Source organism: Poecilia formosa, unplaced genomic scaffold (assembly GCF_000485575.1).
Source record: "Poecilia formosa unplaced genomic scaffold, Poecilia_formosa-5.1.2 Scaffold100, whole genome shotgun sequence".
Classification (NCBI taxonomy): domain Eukaryota; kingdom Metazoa; phylum Chordata; class Actinopteri; order Cyprinodontiformes; family Poeciliidae; genus Poecilia; species Poecilia formosa.
Genome location: NW_006800039.1, coordinates 1,915,091 through 1,941,769, shown reverse-complemented (window position 1 = coordinate 1,941,769; position 26,679 = coordinate 1,915,091). Strand labels below are relative to the sequence as shown.

At 37.2% G+C, this 26,679-nt stretch overlaps 1 protein-coding gene across 1 annotated transcript; it reads right to left on the bottom strand.

Moving 5' to 3' along the window:
* Nucleotides 1-2,268: 2,268 nt before the first annotated feature.
* Nucleotides 2,269-26,555, bottom strand: LOC103142777 (G-protein-signaling modulator 1-like). The gene is made up of 14 exons (XM_007558996.2): nt 26,286-26,555; nt 17,422-17,643; nt 16,230-16,365; nt 15,938-16,080; nt 14,605-14,728; nt 13,749-13,864; nt 13,428-13,583; nt 12,651-12,759; nt 12,440-12,554; nt 10,701-10,771; nt 10,431-10,601; nt 4,428-4,584; nt 4,099-4,304; nt 2,269-3,131 (listed from the first exon to the last, which is right to left on the bottom strand). Exons 1-14 carry the CDS (start codon nt 26,345-26,347, stop codon nt 2,931-2,933), a joined length of 1,989 nt encoding a protein of 662 aa, XP_007559058.1. The 5' UTR covers nt 26,348-26,555; the 3' UTR covers nt 2,269-2,930.
* Nucleotides 26,556-26,679: the final 124 nt, after the last annotated feature.

Below are 26,679 nucleotides of genomic sequence, written 5' to 3'. Positions count from 1 at the left end.
TTATTATCTTTAAGTAAATGCTTAAAAAAAACCAACTGAAAAATACTTTTCAGTCAAATCCAGTTGTGGTTATGCAATGATGGCTGAAGCTCGGAAACTGGCTTGGCCTGTACTTTTCTACAGTTCCAGCGTCACAAACTCATTCAGTAAGTGGTAGGTAAAAGGCGTAACTTTTCAGCTTGCTGAAAATGTTGACATAATCATATGTGGAGCACCTCTTGCTGAAAGGAGGAAGTAACGCAATTCAAATAAACATTTGAAACATTTTATTAAAAGCATGAGGCGACATATTCATGTCCTTAAAAGGAACATAAATACAAAATATATTTTTATGTACAAATTATGGCAAAGATAATTAAAAGCATTCCAGATATTTTTCCTAAAAAATTTCATTTACAAAAACAAAAGGGGGGGAGGGAAGGAATAGTTTAACTGCAACTCCCAATATGTTTAATATCAAAGAGAAATGGACTAAGTATTCCAATGTGATTCACAATTTCTATTAAATTACATGGTATGAACTTTGAGGTTCAAATATGAGGTATGCAATAGTTCTAAATAAAAAACGAAAAGTCTAAAATTAAGGATATACAATCCCAGTACCACTGAAACAAATGCCGTATTTTCCAGACTATAGAGCGGACCCACAAAGTTTTTTTTTATTTTATTTTTTAATAGAAACGTACCACATCGGGCTATAAGCCACTGATATCTCTGCCGCTCTCGGTTTTCCACAAGAAAATAAATCTGCTATTAAGGACGCAGCCCTGCATCTCAACGCCGAACCTTGGATTCATTCACGCAGAGCTTACGCACAGCGGCCATCGATCTGTACTGCCATATCGGTAGCCTTCAACTTAAAAGCTGCGTCATATGAACTTCTTCGTGTTTTTTTCCATGAGGGGGTATGAGTTTGAAAACATTTCTCCGCCGTGCCTGCTGCTAGCATATGTGCTTGTTCTAAATGAAAAACAGCACTTTCTTCTTTGATTTCCAATTTTGACTTCCAATGATTCACTTCCTGCTAAAGAGCCCCCTGGTGGTTGAAGAAAAATCCACAGAAAAGCCGCACCGGGCTATAAAGCGCATGGTTCAAACGTGGGGAAAAAAAAGTAGCGGCTTATAGTACGACAAATGCGGTACTTTGTAGCAGGTCTTAATTTCAGAGTCCTTGCAAATTTAAGCTTTTTATGTGTAGCCTGTACCAGGCATTGGCTGGTTAGAACTGTCAAAGTATACCACCATTTAAAGAATAAAAAAATGCTTTGAAAACTGCAAGGAATTCCACCTTATTCCTGTGGTTTAAAGTCAGTCTTAAAGAGATGCTGCAAGAAGGGCTAGAGAAACCAGTTTGTTCAGGGAGCGAACTGAGGAAGCAGTAACACAAAGTCAGCTCTCTCTCACCTGTTGCTGCATACAGGTGGCTGGAAGTCGGCTGGGCTCTTTATCGTTTACACATTAGACAATTTACCAGTTCTACGTGGAAACAAAAAAAAAAAATCAGGCAGAAACTAGAGGATAAATAAATTAATATTCTGCACAACTAGTTCTTTTTTTTCCCTTTTTGAAATACTTCAAAATTTAGCAGGCAATTTGCATCTTTGATACCAAGGTGGCAACAATAAAAGTGTTAGTTTATTTTGCAGCATTTTTGATTACTTGTTGCATTTCTGTTTTAAGTAATTGCAATGAGATCAAGTTTAAATTTATGTAAATTTCATAATATCGCAAACCCATGGTGTTTCTTCAAGGTTATACCCTGAGATTCTTACACCAGCCCATGGCTGGTATACAACTCTCGTACTTTATAACCAACAAACTGAAAAATGCACTTATCTGCAATCGGTTATTCTAAAGCATTTATAATAATAGCAACAATTAGCACAACCAAAGTAATCATGCAGAACTGTGATGCTGAATCACAATATCACTCATATTAAAGACCACACCCTTCAATTCACAGATGCAAAAAGTTTTCACCACATTGAGGCAGTGTGCTACGAATACGTACCAGAAACATAACATCTCTTTGCTTTTAACCAATAAATAAAAGCTGCGAAATGTAATTGGTTGCCAGATCTTCAAAAGAATCACAGGCAACTGAAAGAATCACCTAAAAACTAAAAATTCAAAGAATTTAAGGTTAAATTAGCAACGCTGGTCTGTACCCATAAAGAAGCTATGTACGTAATTTGCCCTTTAACCTTGGTCTAGAAAATTTTGAATTAGAATTTTAATGCAAAAAACAATGACAATTTTCTCATTTTGTCAGTTGATAAAAAAAAGCGTTTTATCAAAATAATTAGCAAAATAACTCAAGATGACCAAATGAGTTTGTCAAAGGCCAACACACTAATACTGTTACTGCACAGATAACACTATAAGTGGTAGAAACCACAAACAGATCAAGGATAAAACTAAGCAGCATTAATCGGAGCACAATGGAATTAAATTTCTAAACATTATATTTCATGTTTACAAACGTCAGTGCACGCCTCCCGTTGCAATTATACCGTTTTATAAGTTTCGCTCTCCACATCATACTGTATGCCCAACCTGTGCATTCAAAAATGCATTTGACACTGGGGAATACAATCTCAGGTCTGAAAAATCATCTGATTAAGGCATTAGACTGAGTATATACACTTTTCCCATCCTTGTTAAGCCACCCTAGACTTCTTGCAGACTCCTCGAGCCTCCCATTTTGTTTAACATCGTATTTACACACGTTATACATAATACATCAAGTAACATTTAACAGGGCACCACCTATTGCACATGAAATTTCTCTCTTCATTAATTAACAGGTTAGCTCACCCATCAGTACCTTTTTTTTTTTCTTTTTTTTTTTACTGCCTGTTCATCCTGCCTTCGCCACTGTTTTCTATTTTAAATGACATGACAAGTTGTGCAGCATTATTCACCAAGTCCTAGCTTGGAAAGTCACCAGGTGGCTCCTGGTCAGGGGACTGAGAACTGTCCTGGTCATCTGAGGGTAGGTGGACACGCTGCTCATCCATACGCTTTGCCTGTACCCTCTGGATTAAGCTGAAGAAGTCTTCATCAGGCACTGTGGGGGCATGAGGGCCTGCTTCTGGTGGGGAGCACCGTTGATCATCAATCCTAGAGGACTAGGGCCAGAAAAATGAAAGAAGTTAAACGAGAATATATGAATAAAATTACCTGGATGCTTTGCAATAGAGTGGCATGATCTTAAAAAAATCTCGTGATGGAAATGATATCGGAAAATAACTCAATGACGATATCTTTCGGTATATGTCCATTTTCGTCTTTTCTTCCATTACTCTGACCTTTAGCATTTATCTGGTGTGAACCTCTGCTGCCATGAGACAAGCAAGCTGTGACATTAGCATCTATAATGAAAGTTCATAATACTCGGAAAATGTTAGCCAATAATTTTTGAACTTTAAACAGTACTTGTTGCACACACCGACTGGGATGACAACATAGTTACGATATTAAAGAAATCCTGATACTGGCTAAGCTTGATGTTTATTATATCAATGTGAGTTTTATGAAAGATGCACCAACTAATAGGCAAGATGAAGATAAATGACACATGCTTGGCTGCAGAAAAACTTAAATCTTGCAATTCCTTTCTTTGGATTCAAAATATGTACAACTCATTCTTGCTACTGTCACCACATGCTTGCTCAGGATGATGGATTCCATCAAAGTCAATGAGTCAAAGGCTGAGGTTTCTTACATAAATAACTTCTGATGCTAGAAACTGAGCTAGGACGTCTAGTGTTATATGTCGGATCAAGCAGAACTGCATCTCATTGCACCTAATCTGCCTTCATGCCTGAATTATACTGAATTCACTTCATTCAACTGCAAGTGAATTGGACCAGTTTTTCTTATTTAGTGCCCAAGGATGACATTTGTTGTAAACCGGCAGTAAATTAAAATAATAATAATAATAATTTTGTTATTTTTCCAACTTATCCAGATTTGGAAAATTAGACATTCCAGTTTAGCAGTTTTATGATTGCACAGGAACCCTGACGTCTTTAATGTGTTTCAGCATTCTATGACAATTTAACTTTAGCATTTGTATAAGAATGGGGTTCTGACCTGGCACTTAATAAGCATGTTGAAGAAATCATCGCTGGGTTCTTGATGATCTCCCTCACCAACCAGATGTCCCAGGTTGTTCTGAGTAATCCTAAGTCCCGGGAGGTTTCCAACACTAACACGCTGATCATCAAGGCGGCGACTCTGAGAGCTAGCAATCAAGTCAAACAGCTCCTCAGTCTGGGGGGATGTGGTAATTGCAGGATCTATAAAAAAATAACACAAAACACAGAAATTACTTCCCAGTGTGAAGTTTTAGGTTGATTGGCTTCTCCCCCCAGGTGCACATTGACTAAAACTGAAAATATGAAGAAAAAAAATTAACTGACCTATCATCTCATTTAGGGATGTGTTGGCAGCACCTTCTGTGTCATCTCCGTTCTGTGTTTCATCAAGGTGGCAGCGCTGGTCGTCCATGCGGCTGCTCTGGAACTTACTGAGAAGGTCAAAGAAGCAGTCTTCATCGGAGGGGTCGCGGCCCAGTTTCTGAAAATAAAAAATGACTACACTCTTTATCATGTGTTTTCATTCTCCTGAGCCACCAGATGATGAACTACACCATATGAGTAAATAAAATAACCCTCAAGTGTTTTCATAATAGCAAAATAAACTTTTCTCACAATGGTGGACTTTTTTGATAAAAGCGCCTATAGCCCAGACGCTGGATGTCAGACAATGCAAAAAGAGAACATATGCATGGATCAAAATAAAGAAAATATCAAGAGACATACAGTAGATGTAGTTGCAAAGAAAGTCACTACAAATTTAAAATTCTTAATTGTCTTTACTTGTCCAAGAAAATGAGATCGTCAATCACTCAATAACAAAATATATATTTTTTAGGATGGGTTTATCTCTGCTAGAAAGTCCAATGATCCCATTCTTGTTTCATTGATGAATCCTGGCAAGGACAAGATTAAGAATGTTACTTTATAATAACCTTGACTAAAACTACCATAATTTTGCCATACTAAGGTATTTCAAGCTGCAGTAATTTGTACATTCTTACTTTTATGCAAATCAGACAAACATAACAAATTGGTTTACAAACATCTTTTATGTAACTGATATATCATAGCTTTACAAATCCATTTCCTTAAACAATATCAGAATAGGAAAACCTCTGTAAATAAATTCTTCAATATATATATTGTAATTCATATTTCCTGTAGTACCTGGTTGTAACACAAGATGGAGCCTCTTATTATTTAAAAACCCAGTTATTGATATAAGGTGAACTAAATGCTGCCATTCTATATGTTGTTTTTTTTTTGTGTTTTTTTTGTTTGTTTTTTTTTAGCTTGCAGCTGAACACTGTGAATTATCTGATAGTTGTTTGGATTGGTAAACTACAAAGCCTTTACAGAACACAAGTTTTAAGTCATAAACCCAAAGCTTAGGTGATCAACTCTGATAATATGATGCATGATCTAAAATGACATGCTGACAACTACAAAAAATGACATGTTCCCCCAACATTATGGTGGTGGCAGCAAACACTGATGGATTAACCAGATGGATAAATTTAGTAAGAATAATGATGAGGTACTTGCTGGATGACTCAACAGTGTAGAGAAAGCAGGGTTTGGGTAAGTAACTGATGAAAAAAATGTAACTAAAGTATCTAATATTACAATATTCTATTCTTTTTAACATACAAGAGCTGTGATGTCAGTTTTACTGTTAATTTCAAACTCCATTTTATTTTTTCCCCCCTAAAATTTGTAAAAAACAAAATTTTTAAGTAGTAATTCCAATCTCAAAAACAGCAGTTGTAGCACAAATCATGGCACAAGTGCTTATGAAAGTACAGAAACTGCCCAAGGATTGGCCGCTTCACTTCAACATTAGCATGTCATTACATGGTCTACAACGCTGCTAGGACTATGTAGTCTCCAACTTATGCCTTTGCGTTTCCTGTGTTTTTCATCTGAACTGCCCTATTTTGAGATTTCCAAAGGCATAGCTTGCTGTTAGCCACACATCTATGCCAAAAATGCAAACAGATATCCTTCTGCTACCCTTTTTAAAATGTATAAAAACTCCAAGTAAAGTGAAACATCTTACCAGCAGCAGGTTGTTGTCTAGCCTTTATCTCGCATTCCACTCTTTCTGGATCACTCTGTTCACATGTCTGGCTCACACCTCTTTCTTCTCTGCCATCGCCCAAAGACTCAATATTCTTCCCTTTGCTAAACACAACCACTAGCCTCCGATTTCTTCGACTCTGCTAGTCCGCTATTCCAGGCCTCTTTTAAGCTGCATACTACCTTGTCCCCTCCGGTCTCTCAGTTTCTCTCTCCCTCTCTCACTCTCTTTCTCCCTCTATGTAGATCTCTGGCAGGCCATTTTTGTCCTGTTCACCCACTGTGGGAAAACAACTCATTATGGGAAGCTAAGCGTTTGACCCTGTGGGGAGGGTACCAGTTCTCCGATCAAGGTCACATTATCAGCTGAGAGGCAGAGCTGTGGGGGACAAAGCGGGAGGAGGGGAGATGGAGGGTAGAAAGATGTATGCAGGGGGAGTAGTTATGCGAGCAATGCTTGGCAGCAGGCTATTCCAGTAGGGATCAGATGCGCTAAACTGACGAGGAACCACGCATTTTTTTTGCTTTTCAAAAAGTCTAATCTGGTGTGACTTCTAGTAATTTGTGTCCTGTGTCCTTGGCCCAATGGATTCTCTGTGGATCTAGTCACTTCCTACTTTGTGATGTCCAATTAGTCAAGTAGGCCACAATGACAGAACAAGAGAAAAGAACATGTGATGATCGAGAGGGAGAGAGAAAAGGGGACAGAGAAAAGTAGGGAAAGAAAGCTACAAAAGAATTTGACTGAGAATGTGAATGATGGTTTAGAAGAGACGCCTTGTCTACGTCAACCCTCACAGACCAGGGGTAGGACAGGTTGTGGCCATAAGAGCTGACAATGCTCCAAATATGCCAACTTAACATAGAACCTGTAACTTAAACAGCAAATAAAAACTATGCCTTGGTGACCAATTCCACTCCTTGAGAGCCATCAGCCTTCTTTTTTTTTTGTTTTTTTGTTACACCCCTTCTATAACACACCTGAATCAAATGAAGGAATCATTACCGCGCTTTCGCAGAGCTGAATGATGAGTGAGTCATGCCATTAGTTTTAGGTGAGTTTGGAAAAGATATTTTGCTTTTTGGAAATATTTTTGCTCATGAAAAACAGCTGGTCACGTCGTTCTGAGAGTGAAAGAGACACTGCATTGGCTGCTTCAATGCAACATGATCTGTTTGGACGCTGTGCTCAGACAGCTGTCTGCATGAAAATGTCATGGTCAAATCAGAGGATTACATTTGTGAAACAGTGAAAAAAAAAACATATTTTCTGTGTAAAACATTAACTGGAATATACTGCCACCAAAATTAACAAGATATCTGAAAACAGAAAAGTAGCATGCTAGCATTAGCTTAGCACTTCAGATGCTTCAGCCGAGAATATTGTCAGCAGTTTGCCAAGCCAAATAAATATTGAGAAATAAGTTATACATCCAGACTGTACTTGTATAGTACTTTATCAAGACCAGACGACCCCCAAAGCACTTCACACTACATTCAGCCGTTCACCCATCAATGCACACATTCACACTCTGACTCCACCAGGGCAGCTGTGGCTTGCCACCATCAAATACAAAATGCACTGGTGCCTCCAGCCCTCTGACTACAACCAGCAGGCAAAGACCGACAATGCAAGGATTCAAACTGGCAAACCCGATTACAGGACAAACTCCTACCAATGTCCATGTCCAGAACAAATTAAATACAAATACAAATATATATATATATTTATTTTTATTTTTTTTTCCCAAAAACTAAGCTTAGAGATTTGGAAGTTTTCTGTCCTAAGAAATTAAAGTAGATCACACAAAATGTATGTCGTTTTTGGAAAACTGTCAATGCAAAAAAATGTCTCGTAATTGCATGCCTTTTTAAGAACATTTTGGAAAATAAAAATCCTTTAGGAGAAAATTCATATATTTCTAACAAGAAAAAAAATGTAAATATCAAAAACAGCGCGTAGTGTTACATGTATAATAATCGTGTAAAGGTGTGAAAAAATCTCAAGAGGATTTTAATCGCAACCCATCTCAATGCATAACTTGCCAAAAATGGTCAAACCTAATAATGAGTACTCTTCAACATTGTCAAGAGGAAGAAGATTCACATCTAAATTAATTTTCTACTCAGTTAAGATGAACAATTATGAAGCACACAAGTAATTTCCATGTTTTTCAGTCCTGTCAGAACAACTGATTACAACAATTAATGTCATCACATTGGCAGATGATTAGGTGCTGCAGGGGTGTGAGGCTCCAGCAGCTGTGACGGAGCACATTCATTAAACATTCTGATTCACAGCAAACTGCTAATTGCTCTTAAACTACAAGATATTGTTACAATGTTGCCAGCACGTTTATTTCATAATTTCATAATGAACACTTTAACGAAATGAACATTCAAAAAGGTTTACTGGTTTAATATTTCCTTGAAAGAAATTAAACTGAGTCAGTGTCTCTGAGGTCTTCTTGGTGTAACTCAAGAAGAAATCTGAATCTTGTCTTTGCTAAGATGAGCCCTCAGTGACTGCAATAATTGTCTGACATTTTACAGAGGGTACCAAGGAACTAATCCCCAATTGGTACACATTTAACACCACATAAAATCTACTAGGTTTGTGGATTTAAAAGACTTCCCCCCCCTATTGTTAGCAAGAACACCAATGAAGCAAGTCTCTTTTTGTGATTTTAAAGTACCAAAGCTAAAAAAAAAAAAGTCAAATAAATGTCAAATTACGCTTAAAATATAAAAAATGCAAAATTTGAGCTCAAGCTCAAAATGCACAAAAAGTGTCTGATTTTACGCCTCAGAGGCCCTAATTTGTGATCAGTCGGTTGGAAACTACAGATCTGATCTTTCTATCTGTGAACACCCCAGACTAAAACGATATCGGGTCAGACTGACAATATTCAGTGTGGGTGTTGTTATCACCAGAATAAGACTTGGCTATTTTCTATACTTTTTGCATCAGTGGGTTGTTCATAAATAAGTCAGTGGAAATACAAAGAAGCTCTTCTGTTATCTGGTATGCATTAAAGTTCTTGTAATGATAACCAACGCATGGAGATTGATAGAACCACGTGTGCTGTTTAGGTGTCTTTAGTGCTGCACCTACAATGAGATGAAGCTTAACCCGTGGCTTTAGGAAGTCTGTGTTAAACATTTATTCACAGTGAAACAGGATCGAAACAGTTTACAACATTCTGGTGTTTACGCCTCTGACCGCATTCTCAACCTATGGGAGAAAACTGCCTTTTAAAAATTGTCCAATAAATAATTAAAGTGCTCTTAGAAAAAAAAAAAAAAAAAGCTTAGAAAACACCAGAAAAATATGAAATTTAATTTGACACCCTTCTGTCTTTCCACTACACACTCTAAGATTAATTTAAATGTGTTAGAATATATGATCAGAGTCCATTTTTATCAGGTCATCCACACAATCTTTTAAAGATGAAAGTATAGCTATGGTTATATTATCACTTTATTTAAACTATAATTGCTATTCCCACATTTTCTGTCTGTATTTGTTCTGCAACAGAGCGTTCAATTAAATCTAAGATTTCTAGCCCAGAAGCAAAGCATCAGAAGTTATAGAAATAAGGTGGATAAATGATTAATGATTATTACAGAAAGCTTCCATAAAGCATCCATAAATATATGAACAGAAAATCCATGAATTCAAAATCAATGACTTTCATATCGAGTTGGACACAGCTGATATTTTCTTTGAAAACAAAAATTGAATACGCATAAGTGACATTTTAGCATTTTTAAATGCAGCTGAAAAGGAAAAAAAGGAAACTATAATTGGACATGTAAAGGAGCAATTAAAATTTGCAGCAACTCATTTCAGATGTATTTAATTTTCTTAAATATAACCTGCATTATTTTAGTGTAGTTGAAGATTTTCAGCAAAGCAGAAACCGAAAGATTCAACAGCTTTAAAAAAACTGAACTGTTTCAGAGAAATTATTGTCTTACTTGAGTGTAAATCTGTAATTATGTTCATATCCACTTCATGGAAATGGTAGTAAAAAAGTACATTTTGTTATTGAGAGTTCTTAAAGACAGACTGGAACCAGATGAAATCGACGTCAGCAGGTCGGAGCTTTACAAATTTGGCAATTGGAAACCAACTGCAAAATCTCTAAAAATGTTGCTAAGCTAGCTAAGCTGTAGCTAGCTTAGCGAATGTGTTTTTTAATCATAATAACATGATAAAACAGTAAAGGTGTGACTACTTACGGACACTGGAGGTGTAACTTGAACGGTGATATCATCGGTGTCAACAGGGGAGTCCAACCAGGGCCTTTCATCAGACGACTGACTGTCCGGGTAACCTTTTCTTTTACCAGGTTGCGACAGCTGATTCCTGGATCTTCTCTGAATATTTTCCATGCTTTGGTTGTCACCGTTCTGTGGCAACGCAGCACATTAGAGACGGATAGATGAGCAAGAGTATTAAAAAAAAAAAAAAACAGTAAAAAACAAAACATGTGAGATTAGACACACCACCTTGTCTGAGGAGTACTTCCATAGTTCTACACTGTCCATGCTGTTTCTCTTGGTGATTTTGGGTCTGGCTCCTGCAAAAAAAAAAAAAAAGTTATGTAAATAAATGTTACATCACAGTTCAGATGTGATATTTAGCAACATTAGAGACTCACACTGTCTTAAATGAACCAACTTGGGCTGAAAGCTGCCATCTGTTTATCTTTTTTCACCCCACTAGACAGTAATTTCAGCGGTGGTCTCATGATGACCAATGTGGGTAGGAGGGCAAACAACCAGGCAGACAAACTAAATAAAGCATCTGTTTGCCAAGCTGTGATTCCAAAGCTAGAAATGTCTGATGTGGGTGTCAGTTTCTACCCTGAGGTGGGTTCATGAATGCAGACACTATGCAGACCAGGAGGACTGAAGAGATTTCTCAGCTTCTGTCTATTTTTTTTTTTTTTTTTTAGGAAGCTCAAATGCCCAAATTTGTGAACAGCTGAATCATTTGATTTGATATAGAAAGTTATGTTTAGCCTCAGTTCAGACATAACACAGACACCATCCTGCTTCAAGTTGGTTTTAAACTTCATGTAGCCAATTTGTGTACATAGAGGTTAACTGTGAAAACAGCAAAACTAAAAGGGGATGACATAAAATATTGAGTGAAGCACGTTTTAGAACTGTGCTAAATGCATCTTCTCCTAATTTACAATGATCACAAAAGTTTGTTTAGCCACAGAATAAATAAACTTATTTTTTTTACACATTTTCAAGAGGCAGTGGCTTCTCTAACTAAAAGGATCTTGCCATTAAATGTCCTACTTGAGCAAATCGCTTGATCCACGCTTCAAAATTAGAAAAAACAAAGATGCACCAAAAAACAAATTGTTGACTGGAATCAAATAATTTTCAGCTTCATTCCTTACTGCTTAACAGTCAGAAACTCAAAAATCCTACATTTCTACAATTACTGAACACACAATACACAAGTACAACACTTTTGAGGGTAGAACTTGTTACTGTAGAAAAAAGACTCAGCAGGTTTTTGTTTTGTAAGGCGTTTAAAATAAACTATTTAATATACAACAGTATTTTTTATGACATATTGAGAGATTGCTTCAGTTTATTTGGGCTACTTAGGCAGAACTTTTGGCCAGTCAGAGGAAGGTTGAATGTAATGCAGATGAAAAGTGTTTTATTGTTTTTTGGGGGTTTTTTTACCTTTAACCTCTGTCAGGGAACACAATACTTTTGGAAATGTTGGTAGCCTATTAGAAATATCAGCTGAAATATGGATCTACATTTTTAAGGTAAATCATATGGAAATTACTGTTCGAGTAAAATCAGCCTTGCCAAACATCAAAAAAGATGGTGAAGATTATGTTTTAGGGACCGCTTTAACGCACGGGGCATGAAACAAGCAATGCTCTTATCATAAATAATTACTGCTAAAAGCAGTAACAGGCTAGAAAAAGAAACATTTACAGTGCTCTTCTCAAAATGTCTTGTATTATGCTTGTGAAATAGAAATTTGTGCCAGCAGGTTGGGATACAGAGGTCAAGATATAAAATTCTGATTAGTGCACTTAAAAGGACTGAACCTCATTACAAAATTACATGTTATAATAAAAAAACTTTTAGCTCAACTTAAAGAGTCGGCCACTAAAACATACACTTGCCTTACATCTGTGAAAAGTACTTGAAAAACCAATAGACGTCCATATTTCTTAAAAAGCAGTCTACTTCCTGGGTGTTACCTTGCATCTCAAACTCCGAACTGGAGGGAGAAAGATCACTTTCATTGACTCCCAAAGCCTCCATCAGCTGCTCCACATTCATCCTGGCTGTTAGCTCCCCGTTTCTGTCTCCAATCTGAGGATAACAAAGAGGCAACAAGACAGAGGGGGTTCGAGAAAATGGCTTCACACCGGGCTGCATTGGACTGCTGAGATTTTTAAAGTGTCCTACTTCTTTAGAGATGTCCAGGTGTTTTCGGGCGTAGTGGAGGGCTTGTTTGTGGTTTCCCAAAGACACGTATGCATTTCCTAGGCTCCAGCAGGCACGACCCTCGCCAACTCTATCAAAAACAAAACCAACACAGACTACTCAATCATAGTCAAGTTAAGCATTTTCGTTAATAATCATGACTTGTTTTTTGTGGTATTCAGTGACGAACACTGAATATTACTCCAGCAAAACAAAAAAAAATAAATAAAAAATGTTCCAACATCTGGCATGCCTGTTTAGTCCATTATTTGATCTTGCCATTTTGCACTAAATTACATAAAAGTTGGAAATCCCTCAAGATCATTCTGATTTTTTTGCTGTCAAGTCTATTAAATAAAAAAGGAAATCATAAAGTGATGGATCTAAACGGGACAAAAAGAGATTTTTTCACTCACTTTTCACAACCACATGTGGCGAGGAATGAAACTGAACTGGCAGCAGACCCAATGAGATACAGACAGACATGTCTGAAAAAAATACTTTTGTCTTGTTTGCATTTTCAACACTGCAAATTGTGAGTCGATTTGCTGTTAGCAGCCATGTCCCATAAAAACACCACTTAACATAAAAAAAACCAAACATGACGCACTGACTTCCTTTGTGTGGATCTTTGGTTGTTGGTATTATGTTTTACTGTTTATTAACGTGATAATATGAGATCCTGCTATTGTCGATCCTTTAGTTATATGGAGAATCCCAATAAATGCATTCATGACACCTGGTATTTTTTGCGTTTACCTGTCATTGAGCTCCTGGGCTATGCACAGATGTTTCAGGTGGTAGTCTATAGCCCTCTCATATTGTTGCAGTAGTGTGTAAGTGTTTCCCAAACTGTAGCATGCTTGAGCCTCCATCACTTGGTCCCTCAGCTGCCGGGACAGCTGCAAAGTTTTTCTGAGATGGGAAACAAGAGAATAGGTAAGGGGAAGAAAAAACGCGACTGAAGAGATGGATAGATGGAAATCCTTTAGCTTTTAATGGGTTGGGACATGCATTGGGATTAACCCAGATTCACTTTGATGTTCCTCCACTAGATGTGAGACTGCACTCTTTCTTCACCTGTAATATTCAGTGGCTGTGTTGAACTGTCCCAGGAATATCAGGGCATTGCCAAGATTGCTGTAAGCTCGACGTTCAGCTGCTTTGTCCCCAAACTCCTTCGCGATGGATAACCGCTGTAAATGACAGAACAACACGCTCAAAAACCATTTTTCAGAACTTTGGATTTCATCTTACCAATATTAAAACATTTAGTCCATACGTTATTGGCTTTATTTAATCACATTTATTTATTTTTTGATGGAGCATACACAAGTAAAAGTAGCTCAACTGTTAAGCTATGCTGGGCCTCTTTCCATTACCTAAAAAAGGGGTTTCTGCAGCACTAGTGGATCAAATCACCCCTTTATTTCCTTTTACAGGCACCATGTTCTGCTCTGTTGCATCCTGATAGATTTGTAATAGGAAAGGCGGGCTTCTCACAAAAGAAAAGAAAAGGTTTCAAATGATGAGTGACATGAAAACAAGACGAGTTACTGAGCTACACTTTTCAATGAATCATCACAAAACCAATTTTCTTCTTGTTTCAGTAAGTAGAACACTTTCTGCATGCTAAGGCAGATTTTGCTACGCAGAACAAAATGCATTCAGTTTAGTCTTACCCTTGCATTTATCAAAAATGCATACTTTTGTTTTTTTTTTGCTTTAAGAAAAGCACATATGTAAATGATAACTTTAAAATAAATTCCACAAATATCAGTCCCCTCCTCTTCCTAGATGAACTGATGGGCCAAAGTATTTTGCAAGTAAAATTTTAGTCAACCTCACATTTAAACAAGACAAAGTCCTATGAGGAACGTCTCTCAGCAGGAACAAAACTCATACTGTATTGTTTGTCTCTGAGTTGACCTCTCACCTGACGGTGAAACTTAATAGCTTCAACAAAGTTCCCCAGCAGGTAGTGGGTATTTCCCAGGTTTCCGTACGCTCTCCCCTGAGCTGCTCGATCGCCAAGTTCTTTCACCAAGCACAAGTTCATCCTGCAGTAACAAGAACAGCCATTAGTAAAATGATTGAAAAGACATTTATCAGGCAATATCTTCCGTGTCCTTTACATTTTTATACTGTTTATTTTTACATGTACTAGAATGTTAATCTATACAGTTGAAACCAAATATTTACATAAACTATAGAGAAAGACAAGCTTTTTTTCTCCTCACAATCTTGCATGAAAACAAACCATAACATAAGTCTAGATTATTTAGGGTTACAAACATTATTTGTATTGACTACAAAACAGAGTATGGTAATGGGAACACATTTTTTCTCCAAGATTTTTTGTTTTGCTCGAATTTAAAAATGTATATTGGCCTTTAAGTTATATGACTAAGAAAATAAAATGCTCTGGATAAAGAATAATTTTAGTGGTTTTTCCCCTTTTACTTATAGATGCATTAAAGTCTCTTTAAGTTGTCCCTTTAATTTCTCCCTTTAATCTTTTACCTGTTTTTTTCCCCCATTTTATTTCCTCGCATTTTTTTTTTCTTTGTTTTACATGTTCCCGTCTAATTTTACATCATGTATTTCTACCTCATTATGCAAATGAGGATGGGTTCTGTCTTAAGGCTTCAACTTCTGTCTATTGGTTGGTTCTCATTACACCTTGCAGGTCCTCAGTGGATGTTCTGGGCTCATTTATGATATCCATGAACATTTGTAGCACAATCTATACCTATCTAAACAGGTAGGAGATTTTCTTTAGGGGGGAGTGACACTGTGGAGTATTTATGAACATTCAGTATGTAGCTAGAGCTCCTTGGACTTTTGCATAAGATGATCATTTAAATTATCATTTTAGAACATTTACACTGAAGACCACGTTGTTTCTTCAGCCACTAATTTATTACATGTAAACTGTATATAGTAAACAGAAAATTTTATTTTTAATAAAATTTTGTAACAGTTCACGTATTTTGTACATTTTTAAGCAATTACTCATAATTATATTAGATAGCTTAACATGTTTAATTTTGAAAGCTTTTGCCATTTTTGCTTTATGCTGAAAACATCATTTAAAAAAAAAGCCCAAAGTCTTACCTCCAACATGAGGTAAGAGTGTGTACAACTCTTAGTCCTCAGTTGTCATTCAAACAAATGGTACTACCTGCTACCGTTTAAGCTCAATAACAAAAAACAAATACGCAATAATGCAAAACTATAATTGGATACGTTATATTATTAATACATACTCGTAAAAGCCTGTAGCCTTCTGCAGTGTCTCTCTGACATCAGAGGGCAGCTCGCCTGGCTCCTGGGTGCAGCCCCACAGCTGCTGTTTGCCCTTTGCATGAAACACGTTTCCAATGTTGTACAGTGCTCTCGCTTCTCCAACCTGCAGCATTACAGTAAGAAGAGACAAGTTGGATCCCGAAGCATATGATCCTGAATACTGTGCTTGTTTAAGTCATTTTCATTACAGTCCAAGACGGGTTAAATGTGTTTATGCATCTCTGTTAATCAGTACACGGTGCAACACTTTACCTTGTCGCTCTGCTCTTGAGAAATATCCAGATGTCTTTGGCAGCAGACAACAGCCTCGTCAAAACGCCCCAACACTTTTAAAGTGTTACCAAGGTTACCGCTAGCTTTTCCTTCTCCAATTCTGTCACCTATGGTTCTGAGAAAATTAACAACACATTTCTACATTCGCAATCTGGAACAAAAATAACTTTCGGATGTTAATCAGCACGTCAAATAATTAGTATTAAGGTATTAAAATGCAGTTCGTTAGACATGTTGTATGGTATGTATGCAGTTTATCTGCTTAATTCAGGGACCAAGTCCCAGTGCTCCCCAGTGAGACTGTAATGTAACAAGGTAAATCTCCCAGGGGTGTTTAATCACTTCCCTGCTGAAGTACCAGCTGCACTCACTGTAGGAGACCGGATTACTAACGAGCTAAATATCCTGCTTGTAGTCAACTTTTACTATAAAATATTTCTCACGGTCTGACTCAAAGTCAATAACTTAGATTTTCTTATTCTCTGCTCGTGTCCAACTGTGCAATAATCTGTAAAAAGAGTGACCCGAGTTCAGGTCAGGTTGGAGAAATTCTGTGTGCAGTGTACTATGGATTCTCTCACTTCTTGGTCTGTTTCTAGGCAAAATAAATTAAATGATAACACAGCGGAAGGAAGGAAGGTGAAGAAAGCAAAAAAGCAAGGACAGAAGGGAGGGAAGGATGCAATGAAGGAAGTAATGTGAAGAAATAAAGATGCAAAGGGAAGAAAAAAATATGGAAGGATGCAGGGAAAGGACACAAGGTAATAAAGTCTGGAAATAAGCATGATTTTTCCTTTTCTATATTTATTTATATCTTAAAAATACTGAATTCATGTTTCATATGCAGTAACCCTGAGAGCGTAAAACATCTATAGGCCAGTAATTGGCGCAAAATCTCATCAATGAAACTGACCGGCTGACCCAGCTTTACCTTTCACCACCTTTCACTCTCCTTTTTGTATCGAATGTAGATGTCTACACAGATAGCATCTATAAATGTATATGTGACTTACAATTATAACTACTGAAGTACAAATGTTTACACTTTTTATAAAAAAAACTACACTGTGTTGCATACTTTAAACCAACATTTTTGTTCATTTCGTTAGTAATATACCAAAAGCATATTTGCGTTCAGCTAAAGCAACTGTAAATGTAACTGACTGTTCACCTGGCCAGGGTTAGGTCATGTCTGTGGTATTCCAGGGCTTTTCCATACTCCTTGAGGTAGAAGTAGGCATTGCCAAGCTGGCTGTAGATGGCACTGAGGGTCTTCAGGTCTTCTGTGCCGACTTGCACGGCTGCTTCAAAGAACGCTGTTCCTCCTTTAAAGTCTCCCGCCTTGCACAGCCGCTCACCTTCCAAGGCCAACTCCAAACAAGAGGCCTCCATTCTGAAAGATGGAAACAAGTCAGATATCAGCTCACATGTACCTGGTCTACACTATGCAGCCCAGGACCATTTACAGTAACACAGATGCTACTGAAGTGGAGGTGCAACATCTTAAGCTGGTGGTATCACTATGACAACAGGTTCTGTAGTCATTTCTGTGGACTGTTGCCTTAGCAACTCTGTCTAAGCTCAAAGCTGAACCCCCATGAGAAGATGTTGCACTTTTCACTCATCAGTGTTTGCATCAGTTTGCCTTCTGGAGCAACACAGCCGTCCTTCAGTGACGCAGCAAATGGAATTGAAAGCAACCTTGCTTTCTACTATGAGCAGCACATTAGAGCTTAAAAGACCTTAAAAGGTCAACTTTCCTTGCAATATCAATGTGTGCAAAATCGCAATTGTAAAATGCTAATGAGAGAACTATTACTTGTTTGGCTTTTACACTTCAATTTCCATGTTTTTTGATTATGACTGTCAGTTTGGCCATGTGTAGGAACTTTCCCATGCTTCGATTCTGACATCTCATACAGATTCTAATGCTAATATACAGTACATGCAAATATTGTAAAGATGAGAAAAGAAGTAGACCGGTGGAGCACCAGCAGCTTAACATCCACAAGCCATTTCATGTTCTCCATTATTTCTGAGCCCTACTTGGCCTATCAGCAAGTGAAATTAACAAGCTGATATTCTTTCATGGTTCCTACAGCAAAGTAATGTTAGCCTTTACTCCCAAAAAAAAGGTATGTTTTTTTTAAGTTCTTTTAATAGGATTCCAGAGAAAGTACTGAAGATTATTTTCAGGCTGTATGAAGCATAGAGTTGCTGAACAATGTCTGAAAAGAGGCTTCTACACAATTCCCTCGCTTGTAAGAGAGACAGATATGATTTTATATAAATGTAAATGAAAGGAGGGGTAATGTCTTTTTGTTAATTTGACAGAATATTTGCAGCTTTTCAGTTTTACATAAAAGTAATTGCATCTTTATGATGGTATGTTTACAAAGGATTATCTTCACAGCTTGAGAATCTTATATCAGACAACATCTAATCCAGAATTTATAGGAAGCTTTTCAGTTTCGCTGTATCCCTAAAAGGGTATAGCGTTGAATACAGAGTTAGGCGGTGGATGTCCTTGAATTTGATCTGTTTTCCAAAGAGCCTTATTCCAAAGAAGAGAATAAGGATGAGGTTTCTTATGCATTCTTAGAACGTTTGAAGGATCTCTTTGAATATTCAGTCCATGGTTCCTACACTAAATTTATGACTCAGCTTTTCATTAACATTAATTTGCATAAACATCATTATCTGATTAAATTCTCTCTACTTGTCCAAATCATAAATCACAGTGCTAGATGTGATTCAAAATCTTACATCAAAGTGCTAAAATGACCCCATCCACATAAACAGCACCTGTGTTTTTGCTTTGTTCGCATCCTATCCACGTACACCTGGAGCTCCAAGCGCAAAGGCTTTATCATAGACTGTGGTCGGGGTCCATGGTGGACAAGTCTGCACACGGCTCTCTCTGCTCCAGTCAGAGGACACGGCTCCATTGTGATGAGAGTAATGTTTAAGAAAATTTCCCCAACTAAAAAATTAAAAAGATCAGTTTTGTTTTTTGGTGGTGGTGGTGGGGGGTTTACACAAAGTTGATTTTCCAAAACTGAAAGAAGAAAAACAAAAGCACCAGCTGTCCTTCCATACAAATCCCACAGAGCCTCAAATCGCTCCACCAAAATCCAGAAAGCTGGAAAATGTCCAGCAATGCGCAGACGTTGGAACTGAAAGTCATGGCCACAATCCAAGAACAATCAGCAATAACATCCACTTTGGAAGTCTTGATGCCTGTTCCAAAAAGAGACTGAATAGTTCCATTTTTAAGCCAAAACAGTCAAAAGGGAATCGTTTTAAATTCGACAAAAAATCAGCACCAGATATGGATTGCAAAAAATAATATAAAAAAAACTCTTCAGAAGTCTTCAAAAATGATTCATTTTGTCTATTAAAAAAGTCTCCTGGTGTTCTTTCTGCTGTTACTATGCATAACCAAAATGAATCCTCCCCTTTTCCTCTTTATCTTAACATAAAATGTTCCAGGTTACAGCAGAGATGAGCTCAGTTACACTACAACTACAGCATTACTTTTAAACTTGCCTGCTGTCCCGTTCAGAAAGAGAAAAGGAATGAGAGGAACATAACTATCCAGTGACCTGCACCTTCTTACTAGAGTTCAGTGAAGTGAGTGGCCCACAGTAATCCACCCATCTGCTGACCCGGGCACAAAGATAATTAGGTCAACAGCAAAGACGGACTTAATTAAGGCCTAAGGACCTATTGAATGAATACATTGTGGCAAAATAAACACAAATGCGAGGATGTCATCGGGGTTAATGTAGAAAAGGTTTAATTGGAGAAAACATTATGCCAAAACCTAATATTCTCACACATCAGGTCAGAAGAAACTCAGAATAAAACTACCTTAACATTGCAAGGCTTACAGCGAAACTGTCAGAATTACACAGAAAGCAAAATAAAATATGGGATAAATCATGGAAATCCGACTGGCTTACCTTGAGAAAACTTCAAATTGTTATAACTGTTGCTGCAGGCAGAGGGAGCGAAGAACAACTGATTTTTCTTAATCAACATTTTAACCAACTCACTATATGGTTTTAAGGAAAAGCTGCATTTGCATAACATTACTGCAGCAGCCCTAATAAGTGGTAAATTATCCATTTAACTTTTCAACTAATACACACCACAGTGCAGGACTCTATAATTCAATCAAAAGCTCAATAGTCCACCTTTCTCAAACTAATGGTGTACCTCTGAGGTTAGTACTGAGTCCTTCACTTTGTGTCGCACTTGAATGTCCATCTATTATCAAACACACTTATCCTTGCATTAAGTCTTTCCTCCATTTTAGGGCTAAAAAGCAACTGGTTGCTGCTACATGTTTTATACGAGCATGCAATCTTTGGGCATGTTTGGACACCTGCTACAAAGCATTAGTCACTGCGCTCTGTTTGCCATGGAGCTCCAGGACTTATCACCAATCTCTCGCAGTGTTGCATGTTCAGGTTCGATATGTCCTCCAGCGACTTCCAGTTTACAAGGCTGTTAGAGCGCAGCCTTGTAAACTGGCTTATTTAGCTCCTGTCCTTTGTACATACAATACATCATCTTCAGTTGCACGAAACATTATTATCAGCATCAGAGATTTTTTTGAGAAGTAGTAATTTCAGTTTACTGCTCAATTCTTTTGAATCAACTGCAAACTGATCTCAAATGGAAGAAGCTAGTCTCAATTAATTTAAGGCATGCGATATTGGATGCTAGTGTTTTACATGATTGAAACCATGTACTGCTGTGAGTCTTGGCCAGGGAATCCTTGTGGGAGCGATCGTAAATCTCAATGGGATATTCCTCAAAGAAAAGGTTAAAAAAAAAAGCTCTCTGTGCATTCAACACCCTTTATCCTAATATGTGCAATGTACAAAATGAGACTGGCTACACGCTATTGTGTTTTTTTTTTCTTAATTAGAAACATTCAGTAATAAAATACAACAGCATTCTTTAATCAAACTGAATATCAGGGTGTACTAGATTAAAACAATGTCGCGCCAGATTCAGGCTTCACAGGTAACATTGGAACGTCACTTTTATTACAAAGACAAGGTTAAAAAAATAATGTGCTTGGAAATTATTAAATAAGTTGACGGCAATAAAAAAGTCTTTAATGTGGAAATTATGCAGATCAGATTACCACTGCGGGGAACAGTCCTCAAAAATGTGCAAAGTCCAATTCTAAGAACACCAAAAATAGTAAAACAAATATTTTTACTAGTGGAACTCTTACATGGATACTCTGAGGCTTTGAAATTAAAATTCCAGTAAGAAAAACAGATGGTAACACTTCACAAAAAAATTAATAAATAAAATATGCTCACAAAAGCCTCGACTGCGTCAAGGCTACAAGAACAAAATAGAAGATGCAGCAGGCATCAGCAGCCGTAGCCTGAGGGAGGAAAGCCACAAGGCCAATGAAAGAACATAATGTTACAAAAGAACACGTTTAAAAACCCCAGTCTAGTCTCTTCTATGCAAGAAACAAAAATCAAGTTAGTTGGCAAAGAAGTTTAAACTTTTGTGATGTTAGCTTTTTTTTTTTTTTTTTCCAAATGAAGCAAGAACTCAAATATTCTATAGTGGTTAAACTCTCACAAAAAAAAAAAAAGCTTGCATAACTTTGACAAATCCACAGAGCTTAGAAAGTGAAAAGGCTAAGAAAATATTTTTTAAAAATGTGATGTCGAGCACTATCCCTTCTGCAGTAAAATGGAAAGAATGTAGAAATGAATAAAAGTGGATTACAGGGAACAGAACATGAATATTATTGCAGTTAATAAAAGAGGTTCTATTTCAGAAAAAGACAAAAATGGAAGAGAAATAATTCATCTCAAACACAACTAAATAATAAAATATGTAAAAATAAATAAATAAACAACACTAACTGACCGCGTGATGGAGAAATAACATCAAAGACAAAACAAAAGCAACAGAAAGACCAAAATCACTGTGAAACACATACACAGATTTGTGAGCACATAAAAAAGAAAAAAGTTAAGACAACAAAACACTGACCAATTTCTTTGTTCTCTATGGCAGGACTTTATTGGCTTTCAGTCTTTGTGGTTTGAGTTACATCAGATATGAGCAGAAAGCTCTCCCCTTTTATCCTCTAATGAACACTTAAAAGTGAGCGTTTGTGTCACACTTATGTCGGTAAACTTTCCAAAAGATAGAACAAAATTGCTTGTGAAAGAAGCTGGTTAGAGGCAAGTCTATGAATGTTGCCCAGTCAAAAGCAAATCCCCTTGTAAAAGCTATATAGTCAAGTTATCACCAAACTAAAAATAGTGTCTCTCACAGCAAGTTTAAGAGGACGCATTAGTTCTTAATTGCTGTATTTTATTTTTTTTTTTATAAAAATGCCTCAATCATTAAAATGTTCATGTTTTATTACCATACCAGGCAGAAATCATTTTACTTTTCAATATGTTTCTAAACAGCAAATTTGTAAAAAGGATACAAATGCAATACAATATGAAGCAATTTCAACCCTACAATTGGGATCTTTTTTTTTTTTTGACTGTGCACTTAATTATTTTCATTATTAATCCTGTACATGCTGGTGTATGTCAGCCGTAATAAAATCAGTCAATGGAGGGTTTGCGATTTGGCAAATCAATTTGAATAACGTTTGTAACACCACTGTAGCATCTGTCAGTTGTAACAAAGTATTAGCATAAGACAGAAGATCCTTCTGAGAAAATATAGTTCAAGACATTTCTATAAAGACAGTAGTAGGCCTATATTTTAGAGAATACTCAAATTGTCATTTCCACTTAATAAACAGTCTATATACACCGACTGTTCTGGTGATTAACAATTTTTAAAAAAAAATCTTTTTCTACTATTTCATTTTAAAAAGCTCCACATGACTGTTGGCATGTCTATGAAACCCTGTGCTCAGAGTAGTAATACAGCCATAATTACAGTCTACCATGGCCAGTTGTCAGGGGAACTAAAGAAAAACTCCAGGAATGTTTTTCCTCACGCAGTATTTTTCTCTTAAAACAGAGCCTCTTTCTTCTTTTCTTCAAATCTCCTGTAAAGGTGCACTTCGCCACCTTGTCATTGTGTTTCGTCTCAGCCATGTTTTCAGTGCCTGAATTATTTGGAATAGGATCAAAAATATGTCCTTCACGTTCCTGAAAGGAAATTATGTAAAAATGAGAAGAAAATATGTTCTCTCAGGAGTTGTTCCGAAATCTAAAAAGCAGATAAAGTATAAAATTTGAGAGAGGATGTGGTTTAAAACATGGTGATTAAATGTTAATACGTTTAGTAGGAAGCAAGAATGCCAAGCTGCTTTTCCCTCAGCTGTTTGTTTCTCTGAGTGCATTTCTGACCATAAAACATGACATGATTGTATCATTGATTTTTTTATGATGAGGCTTTTATTGGCTGCTTGCTTCAGCTTACAATGTTTATTAGAAAAGTAGCTAATACTGAATGTTTAAGGAGTTTAAAGTGTCTTGCATAGCTTAAAATGTTTCCAATGTAACCAAGGATCTCAAGCTCTGGTCAAAGGACCACATGTATTATTTTCGTTCCCTTTAGGGGGAACTCTGTGGAAATTTTGACACCAACCATTTACAAGGTAACGCCAAAGTTTAAACGCTGTTAGAGTTAATAAGCAGACTGCAGCCACAAACAGAAAAATCCCACGAGATGCAAAATATATTGAGAAATCTGAGTATGATTTAAAGTGGGCACCAGTAGCTTTAAAGCTAGAATACGTATGCAGCATTTACAGCAAATACAATTTAAGACTATTCCTCTTGCAAGCTGGAAAGCCAAATTATAAATTCATGTGCTCAGATTAAGGCTAACGGCTATTAGCAATACAACCCAGCTAATCTTGGACCAACTGCCTCGATCAAAGTTTTAAAAAGTTAGGGTTTCAAAATCACTTATTTTTTTTATTTAATTTTACTTATTTGGATTAAAACTCCCGTTCTCTCCTTCCCCAATCTACCAGCATTCCTCTTTTTTCTTGGTGACAAGACCAACAAACGTTGCTATTAATGAAAAACAAGGATGGTGTGATATAGGTAAAGTAACATAACACACCATTCTTCTTAAAGTAACAGTGTTTTAACACTAAATCTGACAAGCTACTAGTAACCTACCAAGTGAAGGCTGGATATCCATAAAGATAATCTGATTGAGAAACTAGTTAATATCACTCTAGTAGAGCTGCTCTTTAAGGACAGGATCTAAAATAGTAAAACTCTGCACAAAAGGCACTTGAAAAAAACTAAATTTAACAAGTGTTCATTGTACGTTTTTGCTTTTGTATCAAAAACAGAAAAAATAAATGTAAACAGCGCCAATAGTTGATATGTTACTATATATGTTATATATGTTACTCAGTGTGTAGTATGAAGCACAATAGCTGCCTTTTTTGTTTAAAATACACACTGTTAGATCATGTTGTACATCTTTGTTTGATGTTTGCCTATACACAGTAATATATTATTTTAACTGTGACAATTTCATATTGACCAATGCCTCTTAAAAGTAGTTATATTTCATGACGGTAAACAATAATGATACATGTAAACTGAAATGGGTTTGGATGAAGTAAGTGTTTGAAATATTTAATGAGGTATTGTTAATAGCATGAAATCTTACAGTCTGTTGCTATTGCTACTGTATATTGCACTCTTTAAAGTTGATGCTTCGATACCGTGAATTATATATATTGGGTATTTTAATTTTTTTTAAAAATGTTTTTAACATATTCAGCGAAAATTGCAGTTGATCTTTGAACCCATAAAGTTGTTGATACCACTGAATTGAAAGTACTGAATTGAAAGTCAATCTTTTTCTTTTTATGCTTTCAAAAGGATTGTACAGGCTACGCATTTTAATTACACAGATCGTTTTGCAAAACCAAAATCACATTGTGGCACTGCACTGTTCACTGTCTGCTCCACAGATAAGGCTGCCTGGAATGTTAATTGAGTGTTGACTTGAGATGTGACATTCATAAAAGCCTGCAAGGTTGGTGTGCCCCCCTGACAAAATGACACACAAATTATATTTAAGCGTGCTAATCACAGCAATGCTGTTTTCCCCTCTAATTTTACCAGCATAAGGGGGTGGACACATGACCTTTCCACAGTGAGTGTGCATGTATTGTCTGTAGCATCCCAAAACAAGGTTGAGACTTAAATATGATGATACCAGGAGGATTACTGTTGGCAAACAATGGAAGAAGCGTCTGCCAGCTGAAAGTCAACATGTTGGACCTCGTTTTTCCCTTACATCTTAACAGCCAGTCACCATTTATCAGGGCTTGTTTTATTACCCAGAGGCATAGTAATTAACCCAGAGGCATGATTATTAAGCCCTATGACTGGGAGTTTGTCTGTGAGGCTATACTGATAATTAGAGGTGACATGATTAGCCTAATGGTTGACAAAACAAAATGAGAGGCAAGTAACTTACAAACACCAAGGACTGGAGGACTAAGGTAACTTCTAGACAAAACGTGCTCATATGCAAAAACGAATGACGTTTTTGCATATAAAAACGGGCTTTTAATTTTAAAAAATTAAATATACTTTTAAAAATAAAATTATACTTAAAAATTAAGTATATTGGCTTTTTTTTTTTTTACATGGTCCAGCTAACCCAAAGCCTCATCTAGATGAAGTCCAACCTGTGGACTGTCTGTCTCTGCAACATTCCTCCGACGTCCACATCTTCCAAGGCTCCTCTCAGTCTGTACATTCCAGCCACAGCGGCTCAATGATCCGAGCCAGGAGGGAAGGCTTGGAGCTCAGCTCTGGCTGCTCTGGATGGGTCTTTTTAAACGAGTCGAAAGCTGCTGGCTGGACGAGGTTCCCCCAGACTAGCTCCTCCTTAAGCAAAGCCCTGAGCTGGCAGCGTCTTCTATTCTCCCCCTGTGTTTCTGTCCCTAAAACCGCTTTACATCCATGTGGTTTATCACAAAGTAGATTATCGGCCCCCTTATATAAATGTATGTCTACCAAGGGTTCTTACCTTGAGTGCAGCCTCTTGGTGGCCAAGTCTTGTTCCACACCGTTAGCAGCCGACTGAGCCATGGGAAGAGCTGCGAATCTGCCTGACTCCAGACCTGCTTCCTCCCGCTGAAGACCCCGTTACAATCACTTCCTCCAGAGGCAGAGACCTTTTCTTCTTTCTTGAGGCGTGCCGCTCCTCTGCCCCTCCCTCTCTGCCTCTCGCTATTCTCTACGCTTTCTTCATTCACCACAGTAATGGCAGCCTCCACGGAAGTGACTCCCTGTGCAAATAAGCTCGAGACGCACGTAGCCCCTCCCCCTCAGCCACGTCACGGCTCACATTCGCTCACATTTTGTTGTTATGCCGAGTTATTCATGGTTTTACAAGCACATTAGATCCTTTTAGACAAAAC

Bases quoted from the DNA above. Each gene is read 5' to 3' on its own strand.
- LOC103142777 (XM_007558996.2), bottom strand. From the start codon at position 26,347: ATGGCTCAGTCGGCTGCTAACGGTGTGGAACAAGACTTGGCCACCAAG. The intron at 13,865-14,604 runs GTGAGAGGTCAA...TGTCATTTACAG, and splicing joins CTATTAAGTTTCACCGTCAG to CGGTTATCCATCGCGAAGGA. The intron at 12,760-13,427 runs GTAAACGCAAAA...TGTTTTTGATAG, and splicing joins GCCCAGGAGCTCAATGACAG to AGTTGGCGAGGGTCGTGCCT.